Source organism: Lipophrys pholis, assembly GCF_963383615.2.
Source record: "Lipophrys pholis genome assembly, chromosome: 17".
Classification (NCBI taxonomy): Eukaryota; Metazoa; Chordata; class Actinopteri; order Blenniiformes; family Blenniidae; genus Lipophrys; species Lipophrys pholis.
The window spans coordinates 11,458,887-11,478,007 of NC_137643.1; the positions used below are offsets into that span (position 1 = coordinate 11,458,887).

A 19,121-nucleotide genomic window follows, 5' to 3' on the forward strand; every position below is an offset into this window, starting at 1 on the left:
ATTGAGCCAGTCAGCCTTCGCCAGGAGATCAGATCAGATTTGTGCAGCCACACTGTGACCTCTGTGGAGACGCAAAGCAACGACACCGCCCCCAGGGTGGATTAATCTGCCCATTTATCCCCTCTAACACTCACATATGCAACAGTCACCAAAGCTCTGCTGCATCTCAATCCTCACATGGCGTGAACCCCTGAGCCAGCGGATGTCCAACACCGACTGATGTTACACAAGCGCAACAGGAGGGCGAGCAGCAACCACTGAGAAGGCTCTACCACTGAAGCCGAGCACATCCTCTGACTTCAAGCCCACGCCGGTGGAAATATCAATGATTTTGATGTCCTTAGAGGCTACTTGTTTTGGTCAGCGGCCAGAAACAGAAGCTGACCAGGTGATGAGTGAAGACGTCCGTGGTGTGACAGGCGGTCGTCACTGTGTAAAGCCTTTAATGCCTCTGAACGCAATGTCCCTACTCGATTACAGTCAACCAGCTGCAGTTTAACACAGCTGCTGGTCGTCCCCAAGGTTTATGTAAGTGAGAAAAAATAATTCTCAAAGATCAGCCAGTTGCGTAATTTTGACATCAACGTGGCGATAAGCAGGCCGATGCTGCTTTGCACAGAAAGTGATAATCCTGTCGTCATGTTTAGTTACGCAAAATCTCGGAAGAAGCATCGACTGGTCAACGGTCGGACTTCAGAACCGTTTCACTGCATTTTATCCACAGAGAGAGAAAACTGCAGTTTAATGATGCTGAACTCAAGTGACTAAAACAAAAAGAGCTCCGGGCTCTCTGCAAGGAAAGGCAGGTTATACTGATGACACATGAAAACACAACGGCATTGGTGTTAACTCCGACTTTATTTATAACAACGGGGAGGGGGAACAGCTTCACTGAGGCTGTGGCTGCTGATCCGGCATGCTCCTGATGATGTCAGAATCGCCTGAGAGGGGAGGAAATAGAAAGAAAAAGTCAGCAAATGTACAAAATCATTTCCTCACAAACAGGAAAAATAAGTCGCATACAATCACATCACTAATAATGTTTAACAGTCTTGACATCGCCAGGATAAACGTTCATGGTCAGAACGCAGCAGCACCCCGGCTGGCGTTCATTCAGTGTATCGCTCCAGTCAGCATCTCCAACAGGTTCAAGGATTAAAACGGAACCTGTACATGTTTACTCTGGAGTCTGGATTAGCTTTTTAACATGTTTTTTTTTTGTAGTGCATTTGGCAAGTTATGTGGATCATTATAATACTTTATCAGGCACATTAAGTGCACCAGAAGACTTTCCCTGAAAGCCATTTCAAATATCTACTCTGACGTCACATAATCCCGCAGAGTTCACAACTCAATCCAGCCTGACCTCGCTTCATTTTTAGCATTATGCAACTTACACGCTTTTAGCTGAGAAGCCTCTGTTGATAGAATCTAAAATCATTTAAATCAGCTTCACCTGGATCAGAACCAGTATCCTCATGCTAATGTGCACAGATCAATGCTCTCAGGTTGTGACGCGCACAAGCTCATGACATTTCCCCATCAGGTATTTCATCCCACACGATAAAACTCGGAACCAAGTTTTAAGAGTCAAGCGGAGGTAATGGTCGCATCATCAGAACATTTGCACCACCAGTCGTGACAGATACTCACCGGGGTCGATGATGGCCAGTGTGCACACCCTGTAGTATTTGCCGCAGGCTGTGCCAAGCTCGATGTTGTTTCCACTGTAGTGGTGGACACCAGTCTTGGCCAGCATAGCGTAGTACTCAATCTCAGATTTCCTGGATGAGTGAAAAGACAGATTGTGAGTCAAAGCAGCTCAGAATCACTGCAAATATAATCTAAGGGAAAAAAAGACGTTTAAATCCACTCAACACATTTGCTCCCTGATTTCAGACGTCACTTAACCTCAGTTAAACACATAGAACTTAACTTTGAGTAAAAGACCAAGTCATTTTGAAAAACGTGATGCTCGACATTGTCAGAAGAGTACCCTGGTCAAATAACAAGCATCATGAACTGCAAAAATGTTCATCGACAGTGATACCTTTTGTTCTGAGTAAAGCATTCAAATGTTTTTTAATTGGTGGGTGGATACTTAAGCTGTCTCTCTAAGGGAAATAATTTCTCTGCATTTGACCCATCTTATCATGGGAGGCAGCGGGGTCAAGGGCCTTGCTCAAGGATCCTGCGATTCAAACGTCACATCCCAAGTCTGCTTGTCTAACCTCTGGGCCCCACTTGGTGAAATCACTTCTCATGCATGAAGTCTTCTTCCCACCCCTTTTCGAACATGTAAGATCGACACCAATAGTAAAATGGAGTGTGTTGTCCCGAAACATTCTGCTTTACTCATTTGAATGTTTTTCATTTTATACTTATTTTTTTTTACATGTTCGAAATAACAACTAATTAACTGGAGTCTGTAGATGTCTTATACCTGAGGGCAGGGCAGTTGTTGGCAAGGATAACCAGCTTGGCTTTTCCTTGACGGATCATCTTCTGGGACTGTTTGTAGCCCAGCACGTATTTCCCACTCTTCATCACCAGCTGGAGTCGGGAGTTGATGGACTCCATGGACTTTTTCTGAATGAACACATTCACAGGGTCACCACAGCACAAGTGACCAGTTAACTAACCCTATCAAAATAAAATATCATACATTGAAATATTTGTTACTTCTTAACTGCTCTTATATTGTTATATTAACAACCTCTCATCTATTAGCAGCTCTTTAATCTGTTCGTTTGGGACTCTCTTTTGACTTTACTAGTTTATAATGCAGTTTTCACTGCAGATCAGGCCCTAAGGAAGACACTCAGTAAAAAAAAATATTCATAAGCTGATAGATGCAAACAAAATTACCTGCGCATTTCACAAAGCTATGAATATGACCCAAGTATAAAATCTCAGACGCGAGATTAGACAGTTATTTCTCTCAAGCGACATGTTTCTGTCAGATGTAGCCACTGTTAGCTTTAGCATGCTTTAGCTTCTGTATTTGGGATACGGATGTTACACGACTACAGCAACACGACATGACCGGACACGGTAAACACGGACCCCAAACCGTTAGAAACAGTGTTGATTGAACGATGAAATGCATGTTTAATGCTGAAAAGTGACGTATAAGCCGCGAGTTGCTAACGAGTTGCTAACGAGCAGGCCGGGCGGAACCACCACGTCTCCACGTGAAGCACCGCAGCAGCCCCGCGTCGTGCCGCACACACTTACCGTCTTCTTTGCGGCCACCATGTTTGCGGTTTAGTCCTAACGGCCAACCTGCGGGTAGAGGAGAAGACGCCCGTTAATATCTGGATGGTTACGACTATTAAAAATGTTCCAAAAATTGTGATTTTTACTGTAAAGACTCGGAGCTCGACTCACTGTTGGTTAACTCCAATATGGCCTCGGAGAGAAAGGAAGACCCACAGTGCATTGCGCGAGTAAACCTGCGCAAAAGTCTATTGCGCATGCTCAAATTGAAGACGCTTTTCACGTCAAACAAACACAGAAATGCAGATGATTTATAGATCTATTTGTGTTATACATTATGCATGCGTGTGTGTGTGTTTTCTTTTTATTCATTTGAGTTTTGATTTTACAGCAAGGCAATTAACATTACTTTACAAGGAAATATAGGAAATACATGAAAACAAGGCGATGAAGAAACTGCTGATCCACTGGTATTTTCACACACAACCATCTCCATGGTTTACAGAGAATGGTTTAAAGAAAGGAAAACTTCCAGTGAGCAGATGCGAGAGGCCAGAATGGCACACTGGTTGAAATGATCAAAAAGCAACAGTACTTAGTTAATTGGACAATAGAAGATTGCCTAGTCTCATGAGACTCAATTTCTGCTGCCACATTCACATGGTAGGGTCCGGATTGGGGCAACATGAATGCATGGGTCCATCCTGTATTAATGCCACAGGTGACCCAAGCGTTGTTGCTCACCATGATGATGATTTAATGACCTCAGTTTACCATCAACTGAAGGCTACATCCAAGATAACACACCATGTAAGAATGCTCCAACCATATCCAAGATATTCTTTTTCAGCACAAGTCACATTAATGAATTCACTGGAATCCAAAGTCCTCCATAGTCCAAAAAAGCACTTTTGGAATGTAGTGGAAGAGGAAAATCATGAGAAATCATAAGAAATTATGTGATGCCGGTAGGTCAATATGGTCCAAAAGCAACTTTATGAGCACCTTTTTTCTGTACTTGTTCATTTCACTCATACAGTTTTTTTGTTTTTAAAGGAAAAACATTTCATTTTATTTTATATCTCCTTACTGCTGTGACAACAAATGTTCACATTGGAAGCCAAGTGTTAAACTGTTTCCACACAAGACCCTTTCAGGGTTTTTTTTGTATGTGTACGTATATGCAATATTTTTATTTATCAAATAACTTGTTCTTTTCGGTGTTGTATGAACTCAATTATCTATCTATCTATCTATCTATCTATCTATCTATCTATCTATCTATCTATCTATCTATCTATCTATCTATCTATCTATCTATCTATCTATCTATCTATCTATCTATCTATCTATCTATCTATCTATTTATTTATCAATAATAAATACGAGAGATGTTTGTTGTAGGGTGAGATATCCAAAACTTGTTTTCTGTCACTCCTTAAATGAAAAATAAATCCACTAATAATTTGGCACCAACTCTTCCATTGACTGTTTGCTGGAGGGCACATCGTCACCAGGCCAGTTTGTCTAGAGTGTCGAGCTGCAGGTTGGATCACTCTCTCCGCCCCGAGAGGTGGCGGCTGGCTGCTGCACGCTGGATGAATCATGTATTTTTAACCCCGGCAGCCACTTGGAAACAGCCTGAGTTACAGTACACAACACATTTCACCTGCGTGTCCGACTCTTCAGGAAGTTCTCTCTGAGGCGCCACAACTGTTAATCCGTATCCAGGGAGAAGCGCCGCAATGCGTAATTACGCACAGAAGTAGAGGAATTTAGGAACCGGTCTGAGATTTTTGGTTTCTCCATTTGCGGAAGAGGCATCCATGCTCGACGTCACCTGCGCGGCTGCAGCTTCACCTCTTGACTCTGAGCCCGTCCAGTCCTCTATGTGCACACGACAGGATGGGATGCTCCACCAGTTCCCAAACTTCAGCCGTAGACACGACTCGGCCCGGCGCTAAACCGGAGGAGAGCAACGGAGCCAGCACCACAGGTGAGGCATCGGGACTTTTACCCCTCAATAAAATCCTAATTTGTTGAAAACACAAAGTGTGTGTACATGGCCTTCATGGCAGGAATCCTTTAGTCACCCATGAAATTAATATTACAACAATCACGTCGTTGAAGTATTGCTTTAAAAGTCACTGACAAACCTCTGGGGATTCAAAGTCTAGTATATTCTGATATGCTGTCATTTTATTTCCATGTGTTATGTCTCTAAACTTAAAAACTCTTCACCTGCTAAGAACAGTGAGCACATTTAAAACAGTGTCCTTATTCACGGGATGCTATAAATAGACTTGCAATATATGTTGGTGAAAACAGAGTCTTGGTGGAAGTTCACTGCTACCTCCATATTGGGTTGCATCATCCATTTAATTATACTGTGCTGGAGCACTGTTGTGATAAGGATGGCACGGTTCAAATGCAAATAGGCAGCAATGTATTTTCCCTGGGTACAGTATCTGCTGTGTTTATTTTTAATGAGCCAGAAGTCCACAGCCAGAGGAAGAGAAAGTTTAATGTCCTTATTTAACAGTGGTTTCTGTCCCTGTCCTCCTCCCATAGAGAGAGAGAGCGAGAGAGAGCGAGATGGTGGCATGATAGCAGATTTGGTGACAGTCTATGGTTTCGGTAGGAAATGGAGAAGCCCCTTTGGACACTCCTTTGTTGTAGTGGGTCAGAGACGGCTGTGGTGCAAACTAGTACACGTTGTAGGGCAAAACACCTGCACTGGATACTGTGTTCGCGTTGTGAGAGAAATGGTTAAATGTGTGGTCAAGAGTCACTTATTTTATAAAAAGAAATTGGTATTTTATGTGATTGCGGCGAATGCGACTTTGCTGTGTTGCTTCAGCCATTCTTCCTCTGAGAGGAAACGCGAGTAAAAGATTCACTAAGCAGGACCTCCTCTGAGCAAGTTTCACTAACTGTTCCTAGGTGCCGTTTGATATGAAGACACATGCTTGTGTGTGTGTGTTCCTATAAGTCAGTACATTGATATATATATATATATATATCAATGTATATATATATATATATATATATATATATATATCAATGTAGAGTCAAATATGGAGCTGAGAAAATGCGTCTGGCCCTCCTTCAGTGTGTTTAAATTCTGACCATGACCTTCGTAAAGGTGACAATACTTGCTCAAAAAAACTCTTCAGTCTTTGCTGTTGGCCTCTGCTTGGCATTAAGAATGTCGTGCTTAGACAAACAGCGTCTTAGAGGTCAGATAGGTTGTTTTCCTATTTTTGCACAAGACATATTTAGTCCAGAATCTTCTCTAAAGACCGAAGACAGGTCAGGTGACCCACATTAACCTGGGTCTTATTGTTTTAAAGACACTAAGGTTTAGACTCGGACACTACATTTTCTTACATTTCTCACCCAGTTGTGTAGCTCATTTTCAGTTCTGATGACAGCACGCACTCATACTCAAGCTTTCAATGTGATTTTGTTGTCATGGTGACCAGTGACCTCAATACTGTCGTACTTTGTTTAAGTGCTGTGCTTCAAGTACCCTCAAGAAAATAAATGTTGAAGATTAGAATTTCTATGACAAATGCAAATAACAGCGATGCAAATCTTGCAGAAAAGGTAGAAGGAAGTGATACACGACAACACAAAACATGCAGCGACTTATTCTGTATGAGACTGTAACAATACATACAGTATAACCATTAACTACTCTCAGTTCTGCTTGTATACAAGGTGATTTAACTCTTCATTTTTATTCCTTGCCCCCAGTCTGCATGCAGCAGCAGGTGTTTTCCAAAGGAAAATAAAGCCATGAATTTAAACATATTGCTGTTGGTGATCTGTATTATAGTGCTGCATGGTCCAGTAGTCAGGTTACATTTTTTGTTCCAGTTATACTGTTTATGCCACAAATGCTACAAAGTAGCCATGGGAGTAAAAAATATAGTCACTACAAATACTTTGTTGGTGTTGCTTGGCACCCAATGAACATATTGGTAATGCAGACTGGTCATAGATTAACTCTCCCCTCTGGCTTTGGATGAGGTCAAGTATGTGTAGCCAGGATGTGAGAAACACAAACATGAAGCAAACTAATACAAGGAGATCCCTGAGAGAACAATGCTAATGCACTAAAACGCTCCATCGTGTAAATATGGATGGTGTGATTCTTGTTGTCGGACTTCGTGGGCAGGATCTGTAAGTCGTTTGTTTGTGTAGATCTATAGAAACCAAAAACAACCACACAAAAAAACCCACCAGGAGTCAAAGTGCCTTCATAACTGAAACATTAATGAAGTGAAATAAGTCACTTGGTATAATGTTAAACATGCCTGTAGAGAAAGTTCAAATTAATGGTTGTGTAAAGCAAAAGCAATGTGTCGTTAGCTGTGTTACGTTTCAGAGAAGCCTTGTTCTCTCAACACACAGGATCTTTTCTTAAAATAAGATGTTTCTCCTCTCATTTGAACAGTTTCCTGAGTTTAATATTATCAACATCAAAGGTGGGAAATAAGAAGTACTTTCAGAAACCTGCCCTCTCCATGAGTATTTATTAATCTCACATTTCTCAAATATACACCAATTTCTGGCATAGAAACTTTAAAAAGTGAATGTTGTTACTTTATTTTACATGAATTATGGCTTTTTTTCATCAGTACATGTCTGAAAGATATCATTAATAACCTATTTGTTAGTTTTTAGTCTCTTTCAAGCTATATTGAATGGACAACAGTTTCTACGAGTGAATTTAATGCAATCATAAAATGACAACAATAACATCCTGAGGTGGAACTAAGAAGAAATGCTTTGTTGATGCTTCTACAACGTCACAAAACAGTGATCTATTAACTCACTTCTATACTCTATTGAAATATAGTGTAATGCGATGGCCTCGAGGTTCAGGAAAGCAAAGCAAGGAGTTTGCTGGTTGGTATCCCACTGGAGTCCAGTCCCTGCTGTGGCTCTATGAGCAAGGCCCTTCACCCTGATCTGCTGAGGTTGCATCAGGAAGAGCATCCGGTGTGAAACATGCCAACACAAACACGCAGTACACATAATCCACTGTGGCAACTTCAGAAAGGAGCAGCTGATACAACATTACCGCGTAGCACACAGAAAATACTGTTCGCAGCAAATGAAGTAATTGAATGTTTATGTTGGATAAAGTGAACAGTTGTTATGTGAAAGATGTCCCGAACCGTTGCTTGTCTCCTGAACAGGGGCGGCCAATGAAAATGGAAATGTAGCTGAAGACAGCGAAACTCTTCCTGACCAGACACCCGCTGAGGGCAGCGATGCCAAGGCCGGCTCCGAGCCTGCCGCAGCTGCTGACGCCGCCTCTGCAAATCCACCTGCTGGAGACGAGGCTCAGCCTGCAGCTGAAGCAGCTGCACCCACAGAGGCAGCAGCACCCGAGCAAGCTCCAGCAGCAGCACCCACAGAAGCAGCAGCACCCACAGAAGCAGCAGCTCCCGAGGAAGCTCCAGCGGCAGCCGACAACACCGCTGAGACGGCAGCAAGCTCCTCAGAGGCTGCCGCTCCAGGGCAAGGTAGGCATAGGCCAAAGACACATTATGAAAAAGGGGGGGGGGGGGGGGGGGGACATTTTGGGGGCAGTGGTCTGCCTCCGGAACGTGAGATGCCACGGTGCCCAGGCACATCATGTCCCTTCTGCCTTTCCCCAGACCCTCTTCAGTCGATCTGCAATAACAGTAACCGGGTGGTTTCCAACAACACACAGACCAGACTCCTAATGAGCCACAGTAATGGGTTTCTAAGTCACACTTTTAATTTAGTCAGTTTTAAGTGATCTGCCATCATTCTGCAGCTGTTCATTTATTGTAATTTAAACAACTACTTTGATGTTTTATTGATAGTCTCAGGAATGAGTAGACTAAAGTGTATCTATATTGTATTGAAGAATTAAACCCAAGTATAATTACTGTAACACTGCTTATCAAATTGTCCGGAGTTACAAGTAAAAGCTTTGCTATGAAAAAACCCCCAACCTATTAGTTACTTTTTAATCCTGTGCTTTTTAAACTTTTCTTATTCAAGTACAACTTATGATTTCGCAAGTAGTGAAGTAAATCACAATGTGTCAACTCTAGTTCACAGTTAGAGTTAGCTCATAACTGTTAGCTATGAATAAAATTCCATACTTAAAAAAACCTGAAATACTACTTGAGTAGAGTAATGTGATCATCGGCAATATGTTCCTTCTTCTACTAAGTGTATTTGTGTACACTCATCATGGACATAATATTAAGCAATAGCTACTGTATGCCTCCATAAAATATGAATTCATGACATATAATATAATCTACAACAAGTCAAGTGGTTAAAAGTATAGTTTACATTATTCATCACACATACATGTGTATGGGGAGATTTGCCTTGCTCGAGGTGCCATTGCTGTGACAGTTAGGACGGCTTTATCTTTTAACTTTCCCATCAAATTTCATAGGTGCATAGATGTAAACCATTGCCTTTCTTGTTCTAAGCTTGTTTCACTAACCTCTGGGTCACTACCAGCCTCTAGAATGTTTCCATTTCAGAGGTAATCGATGGCATCGAAAGGCACATTTTCTCATGTTGCTTCAGAAGTTGCAGTCAGACGGCAGGACATGGAATGATCTGTAAACGTTTAGCCAGAATGTATGAGTGAGAGAAGAAAAGTAGAATTTAGTGCTTGGAGCAGTCATTCACATCGCATTTCTTTCTTAAAAAAAAGAAATGAATTAGTGAACACAAACGATCGTAAGTCGGTGGGGAATCAGGATACCTGTGAACTTGAAACCAAACATATGGTGTTTTTTGTCTCTGGAGAAAACCTGCCATCTCTCCGTGTGCTGTGGTGTCAGAGGAATATGCTAAATCACAAATGACTGAGTCCAAAATCTGTGCTTTTAATTTCAAGAGTGTGCTTCAGTGTGCAGGTCTGCAGAGTGTTTCTGTTTCTGTACACTACAAATTACTCCCTGCTTGTCCATGGGGACGGGCTGCACGGCACCGAGCCGCAGCTCTACATCCACTGCTATCAGGTCACTTAGTGCTTTAGCATTCAAACGACAAGCAGCCTACAGCATCATGAGGTCAACTCTTCATTTTCCTCCGTGTCCCATGCAAACTACGGGCGAGAAAAGCAAGGCTGGAACACGCGAGTAATCCCTCTGTTGTCATGACTAGTGGAAACAATCAGGCGTAGTTCAGACTGCATCTTTTAATTAGTAATACTACAACCACTACTACTATTACAATTACAACTACACCTGTTACTATTACAGCATCTACCACTACTACGAATTTTACTCTTACAAAAACTACCAATAGTATTACTGGTGCAAACACTTGACTTCTTCAAAACCTACTACTACCATTGCTGCAAGCAGTACTATCACTACATGTCCTGTTACTACAACTCCTTTTACACGAGCATGACTATTACAAATACTAATGCTACTACTAATATGACTTCGGCTACTACTACTACAAGTGCTGTTATTACTATTTCAATTATTACTACTATAAGAAGAAGCCTAAAACTAAACAAACAAACAAAAACAAAACACTAGATGAGACAGTGCTGCGGGACAGGGAGAGACAGGGAGAGACAGGGAGGGACTGGGCAAGACAGGGAGGGACAGGGAGAGACAGGGATAGACATGGATGAGACGCTCAGACTGCGACCGAGACAACGAAAGGTCAGAGATCTGAGATGAACATGACTCTGACTCCACATCGGGACCCTGATCTTGACCCCCTCCGTTAGCAACTGTGCTGGTCAAGCTTGACCAGCCGACTGTTTAGATGTTGTGTGTGTGTGTGTGTGTGTGTGTGTGTGTGTGTGTGTGTGTGTGTGTGTGTGTCTTTGTGTTAATGTGTGTGTGTGCGTACATGTGTGTTGCCAACACTTTGTTGTCACAGTGGTCTCATTAAGGTGGAATCCGAGTCCAGAGAGAAACCAGAGCGTGCCAGCACATACAGGGAGTCTGCCGAGCGATGTCACAGCCAGTGGAGAGAGAGAGGATCGAGTGTCAGATAGAGCAGGCGGTCAGAGCAGCTCATCCACCTTCCAGGCTGTTAATGCTTCATTCTAGGTTGAGCTTGTTGCAAATAATCTGCCGTCACTGAACAAATAACAAGTGAACCTCTGCATTGTTGTGATCTCATGACCTGTAATATTCTGCCCCATAAAGTTTAAAGACAGTAACAACATTAACCAGATTATCTTGATGAGCTACACTATTATGAACAGTCGACCACTGTGCCAGCTGGACTCTAAATAGATATTGTTAGGCTGCCGAGGTTATTTTTTAGCTGTTCAGACAAAAAGAAAAAGAAAAATATTCTTCAGCAAACACTTGATGCAGATATCAGAAAGTGGACAAAATATGACTAAAGTTATGCTTTGAGGCTGAGGATGTTGAGAATGTCCAACAGGTCATTCAGTGCTTGTTGTGAGTACCAAAGAGGTGAAAGTCATCGTGTCAACAGCCAAGCAAGTCGGACTTCTTTTGCGAGCCAATTTCTAAATGTGTGCCGACTGTGAGCTTTGTTAATGATTGTTTAAGTGCCAAGGTTTTGATCACAATGGATTCCTGCTCTTGTTTAAAAACGACAGCGTTATGCCTGAGCTGAAAGTGTGTGTGTGGACAGGATACCTCTTTGTGTCGGTGAAGGAACATGTCTGAATGATCACTTAAAAAAATTCCGGAAGACTTTTCAACATCTTTTTGTCTGTCAAAACAGGAAATGAGGCCACAGCCACCGAACCAGAGCCCAAACAGAAGAGGCAGCAGGTGAGCCGGGCTGCAACTTTAGATCACGCACAACACTGAATTATTGAGTTTTCCTAATATGTTTTCAAAATGTTCTTGTGATTCCAGCTCCCAGTGAGTGAAGACCAGCGTGGCTGACTGCACATACAGCGTCTGTATGCATGTTTGTGTGCGTGTCTGTGTGTGTGTGTGTGTGTGAGAGACAGACAGAGAGAGAGAGAGAGAGAGAGAGAGAGAGAGAGAGAGAGAGAGAGAGAGAGAGAGAGAGAGAGAGAGAGAGAGAGAGAGAGAGAGAGAGAGAGAGAGAGAGAGAGAGAGAGAGAGAGAGAGAGAGAGAGAGAGAGAGAGAGAGAGACATCACCTTGTTGCCAAGAAGCATACCCTGTGATAACCGCTTTCATTCGGGGTCCTCAGTCGCCACTGTGCCTTTTCCCACCTCTCCAATGTGTACGGTTACAAACTGTACTGCACTTAGTATGTGTGCTACTTTCAGAGGATTCAATCATCAGAGAGAAATATAGATCATCTAACGCAAATACTATTTATTATCCTGTATAGATGCTTAGAAGATACCTTTAATCTGAACTATTTTTTACAAAACCAAAGCCAAAAATATATATATATATATATACATACATATGTCTGATTTATGAAGTCTTTTTCTTTTTGGGATAGCTGGCTGTGATATCTTTGTTACATCGAGGGATTTTTCAGTGCTGTGACTTCGGTTTAGAGCATGCAGGTGTTGGGAGTAAAACCTCACAGCTTTTATTTGTTTCTGATGTGTCATGTAATTTTCTTTCTGGGAAGAAAACCTGCAATTTGTAATAAGCTATAAGCTGTCAAAAACATTTAAAAAAGGGCTACCTTAAAAATACAATTTCAATCATGTTTTGTCTTTATTAGTTTAAAGCAACCACAACCAAATTTGAGGGTGCGGAACAGTGATGTTGCAACCTATATATTCATTTTAGGAATATAGATGAGAGATGTGACCTGCACTAAGGTCTTTAACTCAGAGGCTCTCTGAAAACAGGGAAAATGTTCATGTAAGAATAAGAAAAGGGAAAGAGTCATTTGTCTTAGTCTCAATTCCTAGATCCAACCATTCATCTTTGTCCGACTTGAGGTCACCTCAGGGTGCCGGAGCCAATCCCAGCTGACTCTGGGCTAAAGCAGGAAGCGCCATGAACAGGTGAGCAGTCCATCACAGGGCAGATAGTCTCACACACACACACACACACACACACACACTCACATGAACAGGAAGTTCTAGAACCACCAATTAACCACAAGCGCACCTTTTTTAATCTACTTATGCATGGTGAAAACATGCAAACTTCACACTGAAAGGTCCACACACAAGCATTATTTTTTTTTTATCACCACAGCTGCTCTTGATAAAGCGTACATCACAAAGCAGATTAATAATTGAAGTGTACAGCGTTGAGCTACAGCCACGAGTGAAATGAGCCGTGAAGTGCAGCTCTGTTATGAAGGATGAAAAAGCAGTCCATCAGTAGTGCTGATGTAAAATCCCGCCTCGGCCTCGGACGCCACACCTGGAAATTCAACAAGGCGTCCCGCAGCACTACAGGAAACCACTCAACTACAACTTGTTGGCGATGTGGTCGGTCAGTCAGGAATCGGCGAGAGGACCGACGACGGCGACGGCCTCGATTTCCACCAGGCCGCCCTGAAAACAAGACGGAAAAACTTCACTCCACAGGACCTTAACATCAACCTGACCTTCCACCGACTTACTAGGCATTAACAACGTTCGAATAATGTCATTTGTTGGCGCTGCCATGCTTCTCATCAGTGAAACATTCAGTAGTACAACTTCTCCTCCCCGACAGGTGAAAAACAGCTATTTATGGTACCTGGAACATGCCTGACACGGATGAATGAACAAGCACCTAGCTACCATCCCCATCATTTCCTCACTTCCCCAGGTGGATTAAAGCACAAAAATAAAAATTAATGAGGGGATCAGCAAGATGCTGCAGCTTCACACTGGTGTTACGTTTTCGTACTCACTCTGGGGAGAGCTGCAACTTGATAGGCGGCTCTGGCAGGGAAACTGCTGCTGAAAACTGAAGGAGAAGCATTTTCATTAAATTTGCATGACGACGGAGGCGTATAGAAAACTTTGAATCCGTCTGAGAATTCTTCTTGAGAACCTAAAGGCTGAGACAGTGGCTGGGAATTCATTGATGTGTAAGATTGTGGAGCTTTTTGGTTGCAGGATTCTGCGAGTTCTGGCAACAAATGTATTTTAAAATAATTTACTTTACCAAATATGGCCATTTTCGCAATAAAGGGCTAATGCACTCATTTTTTTTCCACATTTGAGACCAATCGCTTGATACACAATACACCGAGATGAACGTAGCTTAGGCAGGGTTTGGGAACTTGTGGCACTTCAAGTTTGTACTTCGACTATTTGTGATTTAGTGTCTCTTATTTGCTATTAATATACGTATAAATCAGCTTCACAAAAGTCCAATAAGAGATGTTTGTGACATTTTTTTGATTTCTGAAATAAGTTTCACGCATCAGAACTGATTTTACTGCATATCCATGGCCTAAAAGCACAAAAATGGCAATACGACGACCTTTCATACACTCAGTATATGACCGAGTGCTCCATAAAGGGTTAAAGTGGGAGTCCATGAAAGTTCTTCATCGTTGTGGATTTGCTCTGATCACTGGTCTCTCATCGGGGGTTGGGGAAAGTTTCTAGTGTGAGGGAGGAGGTGGGAGTGACTGGCCGGTGCAGCAGTGCTTGCTGGGAAAAGCTTGAGTTACCGGTGTCCACTTACAACTCAGTGGACGCTGCAGCTTCCATTACACCTGGCTGTTGTGATCTGGGGGGGAAACTCCCCGACCGAGCGTGGGGGGCTGAGTGAGGCCGTCAGTCTGGTGACCACCGCGCCTGTCAGCACTGCTTTTTCTTTTTTTTTTTTTTTTTTTTCCTCCCCCTAAGCATGTCTGTGAAACATGACGCACAGCATCTCCTGCTGAACACACAGCGGCCTGCAGGATCTGCAGCCACTCAGCAGTCCAACCCTCTCCCAAATACAAAAAAAAAAAAAAAGAAAGAGCAAATTTTTGGAGCATAAAACATTTTACTGCTGGGCCTAATTAGAGTAATGAAGATGCAAATAGAAAATGGCTCATTTAACATGTCAGAGTGACCCGGTAGTGGGAATAAAAGCGGCAAAGGGTAGATCACTGGTATCCTCCACTAGACTCTCCTCAAATATTTCTTTTGTGTTTGATTAAAGCAGCAGCGACATTTATATACTGCCAAACTCTTTGCCCCAAGAAAACCAGGTCAACAAACTCCCAAATTATTACATTATATCACAATATTCATGTCGTCGAAATTTTATGTCCCTTTATCTTTCCTCCTGTTGTCGGTTTCATTTGTCCAAAATATCCCTGGCGCTCATCCTGGATGTCGATGCAGTGAAACTGGCATCATACAGAGTGAGAATCACGACAATTAGTCAAATTTAAATGATTTCTATTAAACCATTGATTTTTGGATTTTTTGTGAAAAATATTAAAATAAGTTCAAAACCTAATTAAGCAAAACTGATTAAAACATAAAAACCATGAAATGGATGTAATTATTATGTTATATAAATGTTAATTATTTAGGTTTTTTTGAGATTTGTGATTTTTCTGCAGTGGGATTTTTGAGGCGTGTTATAGTCACATCTAATTTAAAAATAAAAAAAATAAAAATCAAGATTCGCATTGATGATAAACATGTCAGAATTGGATTAAGGTACTAAATGTATGGCTCTGTGAAGCTGCATGTGTGAATGAAGGACAAACAGCTGTTATTCTTCAGCTGCACCTTGTTCGGGTGAGTTTAATCAATTATCATCATTCTGCTGCCTTCTACCCTGAGGCCATGACAGCCAATAATGATCGAATAATCCTCATATTGGGAATAAACTCTGGTGTGAACCGTCCATAACTAATCAGGTGAACTTCCACTACTGCATGTTCAGGTTGGTGATAGTGGGACTTGAAGATCTCAACATTTTCTCAGGTGTAAAAGTTTCAGCCAGAGGGAGGAACAACATGACGACACACTGGTTAAAGAGCAGCTCTGGGGATGTTGGCAGATGCTGCCCCCACGTGGCTGATCCTACTGTACAGCGGCAACTAGAGTTATTTGGTATTTATAATTATATATAAATTATTTGAATAGTATAAAGTATGTTTTTTTTCTTTCTTTTGTATTTTTGCAGAGATTTTAATTTTGAGGGAGACTCACAGTTCCTTCATTATGACCCTTTACTAGTGAAACATCTGTTTGTGATTGTCTGTTTAAGAGCAATCAGTTAACAGGTGAACTCGTGTTGTGAACGCTCACATGCAAAGTCAGACGTCATGATCTTTAAAATGCTGGCCACAGACACAACGCGACATATTCTCAGTCTCCTGAATCTGCGGGGCGCTAAAAAGCAAATGGTTGTATATTTCTTGGGTCGAGTTCCTTGCTGGATCTATATATACATTCGCTGTATTACACACATACTGAAAAGTTTCAAGTCATCTTTGTTTTCTATACATGTAGCTCTAATGTTATTAAAATAAAAAAAACATGGCATTTCAAAATATTATAGTACCGCATACATTCAGGCGGTGTTCCTAGAATATGCGTTGGTATTCTTCATAGGTTTCTTAATATCTGAGCACTAAAGTACAGAATAATAATAATTAATTGTGCGATCCTGTTATATTTAGTTTGGGTTTGTTCTTGAGGTCTAAACACATTAAGACTATCCAGAGCACAGAAATAAACATTAAAGTGAGTCTTACAAGTCTTGTAGACCTCGTTGACGCTGTTGAAGTCATTTATATCTGCAAGCAGCACCGTGGTCTTCACCACTGAAAGTAGAGGGTCATTATGAAAACGAGAGAGAAATGAACGAGTGACTGAAGAATCTGACGGAGACGAGCTCTCACCGTTAGTGTAGTCGCAACCAGCAGCTTTAAGGATCTCCCCCATATTGACAAGAGCCTGGACAAGAGGAACAAAGGAATTGTTCAATGAACGTGTAAGACTGTGGGGGGGTTTTCTTAGGCCGTGATAAAAATAAACCTCGACTCTGCGTGTGTCACCTGTTTGGCCTGAGCCTGCACTCCTCCATCCACCAGCTGACCGGAGGCGACGTCCAGCCCCAGCTGACCAGAGATGTACATGGTTCTGTCCACGACCACGGCCTGGCTGAGGACGACACACACAACACACTGAGTCCTGCACACTTCTATCAGCAGGAACAAGATATGAGGTGTTAAGGAACAATAAGTCCACACAATATCTTCCACCTTCAGTGCAAACTGATGATATGATGGACTGCTGTTCTTAGCAGCATCTATACATATATATATATATTTTTTTTTTTATTATTAGTGTTTATTGTTAGTGTGTTGGCTGGTAAAACTAACAAGTATAATCCTACAAAACTGTCGACTCAGAGAACAACATCAAACATACACAATGTGTGTAGGGATATTGAGTAGATTTGGGTTCAATTTGAAGCTCGACAGTCTTATAAATTATTATAAATTATATACCTTCTTGCTCTAAAACGTGGAATCCAAAGTCTCAAACCAAAGTGCTTGTGTGCAACATTTTTATATCACTTCATATAAGTGAATAGTAAATCATTCACCAGGCATCTTAACGACCCAGATGACCTCTTGGGAATGGCAAAGAGTTAAACGTAGGTCCATTCATTGTAAACTGACTCCTCCCTTTGCTTCTCGATTGGTCAGTGCAGAAACACCCCCAACACAGTGCAACCTCACTCAGTGAACAACATTTAACTGTATGATCCAAAAATCAGTCCTGGAGATGATCGGAAGTCATTCAGCAAAAGTGAAAATATTATTTAGTGTATCTCATTAGAATTAATGCACAGGAGCTCGATCCTTACCTGTAGATTCCCTGTCTGACAGGAGCTTTTGGTGTGTAAACCAGTTTTCGACGCAGAGTTTCCATTTTGTTTTTTTAATTATAGTGTTTTCCTTTTGTTGTAACAGAGAGATTTGTGTCCTGCAGCTCTCCTCCTCCGACTTTGCTAAAAGTCGAACTTTGTCACGTTGTTTTATGAGCTCACGGAACATGAAGACCCGCCCCTGATCAAACACACCGGACTGTCCCTGTGAATCACTCAAACATCCCCCACTCAGGTGAGCCTGGGAAAACCTGACGTGTAATAATTCTCTCACCTGTACGGTCCGATGGCCGCCGGGGCGGATGTTGTGTTCACGGTCTTTCTTGTGGTTCCCGACATGTTTTCCAGGTAGTTTAGTCCGCGTCCTCGCCGCAGGGGAGCTGGGAATATTTTTGAATGAAGTGAAGGAGGAGCACGTGCAGCTGTCCGAACGTAGCGTGAAGTGACGTACGCAGAGCGGCTCGTGTGAAGCTGCGCTGTGCGTGTAGTGAAAGAGTTACGGTATAGATTTTTGCGAGTTTTTAAAGTACAAATGAAGTGGTTCATACTTAAAAAATATATTTATAAAGTAGCACCACGCACGCATGTGGCTCAGACTTTAATATGTAGTTCTTAAATTATTGTCACACATTTCTTATTTCAGTTGAATCTTTACAACAGATCCACAGACAAAATAGTTGTTACTGGTAATTCACGTGGTGAAATCTTCCGTTCTTCCCTGGCAGTGATGGAGAATTACTTAGTTAACAATTCTGTCTTAGAAATCATGTTACTATTTTTTTTCCCTTTAAACAAACCTAAAGAGCTAATTTCTTTTCGTATCCTCACTATTTCTATGAATGTGTGAATGTATGCATTTGCCCTGTAAAGACTTTCTAATAGCACTGGACTTAATCTGAAGAAGCATTGTTAGAAATCATTTCTTAGCACATTTTCTGTCTATGACAAAGGGTATCCAAATGCAATTGCACTGCGCTACTAGTAGAAGAGTTACGGTCCAAAATATATCTGCTGGTCCCTCCTGATGGCTTCTGCTGCAGTAGAGTCCATTTCAAAGGTTCAAGTCTTCATTTATTGAGTCAGAGATAAGATAAAAGAGCCCGTGGGCTGCAGTTCTGGTTAACTATAAGTAACTTTTATTATA

The 19,121-nt window shown here is 41.8% G+C and overlaps 3 protein-coding genes across 4 annotated transcripts; 1 reads left to right on the forward strand and 2 right to left on the reverse strand.

The window, feature by feature from the left end:
• Positions 1–839: 839 nt before the first annotated feature.
• rpl30 (ribosomal protein L30) lies at positions 840–3,425 on the reverse strand. Its single transcript, XM_080485313.1, has 5 exons — positions 3,391–3,425; positions 3,238–3,285; positions 2,444–2,589; positions 1,654–1,784; positions 840–941 (listed from the first exon to the last, which is right to left on the reverse strand). The coding sequence occupies exons 2-5, from the start codon at positions 3,256–3,258 to the stop codon at positions 889–891; spliced, it is 351 nt and encodes a 116-aa protein (XP_080341439.1). The 5' UTR covers positions 3,259–3,285; positions 3,391–3,425; the 3' UTR covers positions 840–888.
• A 1,448-nt stretch (positions 3,426–4,873) lies between these two features.
• LOC308123283 (uncharacterized protein) lies at positions 4,874–12,231 on the forward strand. The gene is made up of 4 exons (XM_080485696.1): positions 4,874–5,215; positions 8,430–8,759; positions 11,962–12,011; positions 12,099–12,231. The coding sequence occupies exons 1-4, from the start codon at positions 5,125–5,127 to the stop codon at positions 12,126–12,128; spliced, it is 501 nt and encodes a 166-aa protein (XP_080341822.1). The 5' UTR covers positions 4,874–5,124; the 3' UTR covers positions 12,129–12,231.
• Positions 12,232–12,658: 427 nt separating this feature from the next.
• Positions 12,659–18,410, reverse strand: LOC308123284 (2-iminobutanoate/2-iminopropanoate deaminase-like). 2 transcript variants are annotated; one of them, XM_080485697.1, is made up of 6 exons: positions 18,252–18,410; positions 17,139–17,244; positions 16,983–17,037; positions 16,836–16,904; positions 14,031–14,086; positions 12,659–13,686 (listed from the first exon to the last, which is right to left on the reverse strand). In XM_080485697.1, the coding sequence occupies exons 1-6, from the start codon at positions 18,314–18,316 to the stop codon at positions 13,630–13,632; spliced, it is 408 nt and encodes a 135-aa protein (XP_080341823.1). In that variant the 5' UTR covers positions 18,317–18,410; the 3' UTR covers positions 12,659–13,629. The 2 variants fall into 2 exon arrangements, with proteins under 2 accessions (XP_080341823.1, XP_080341824.1); XM_080485698.1 differs by lacking the exon at positions 18,252–18,410 and adding an exon at positions 17,957–18,182 and having other exon boundaries at positions 12,872–13,686.
• Between the last annotated feature and the right edge of the window lie 711 nt (positions 18,411–19,121).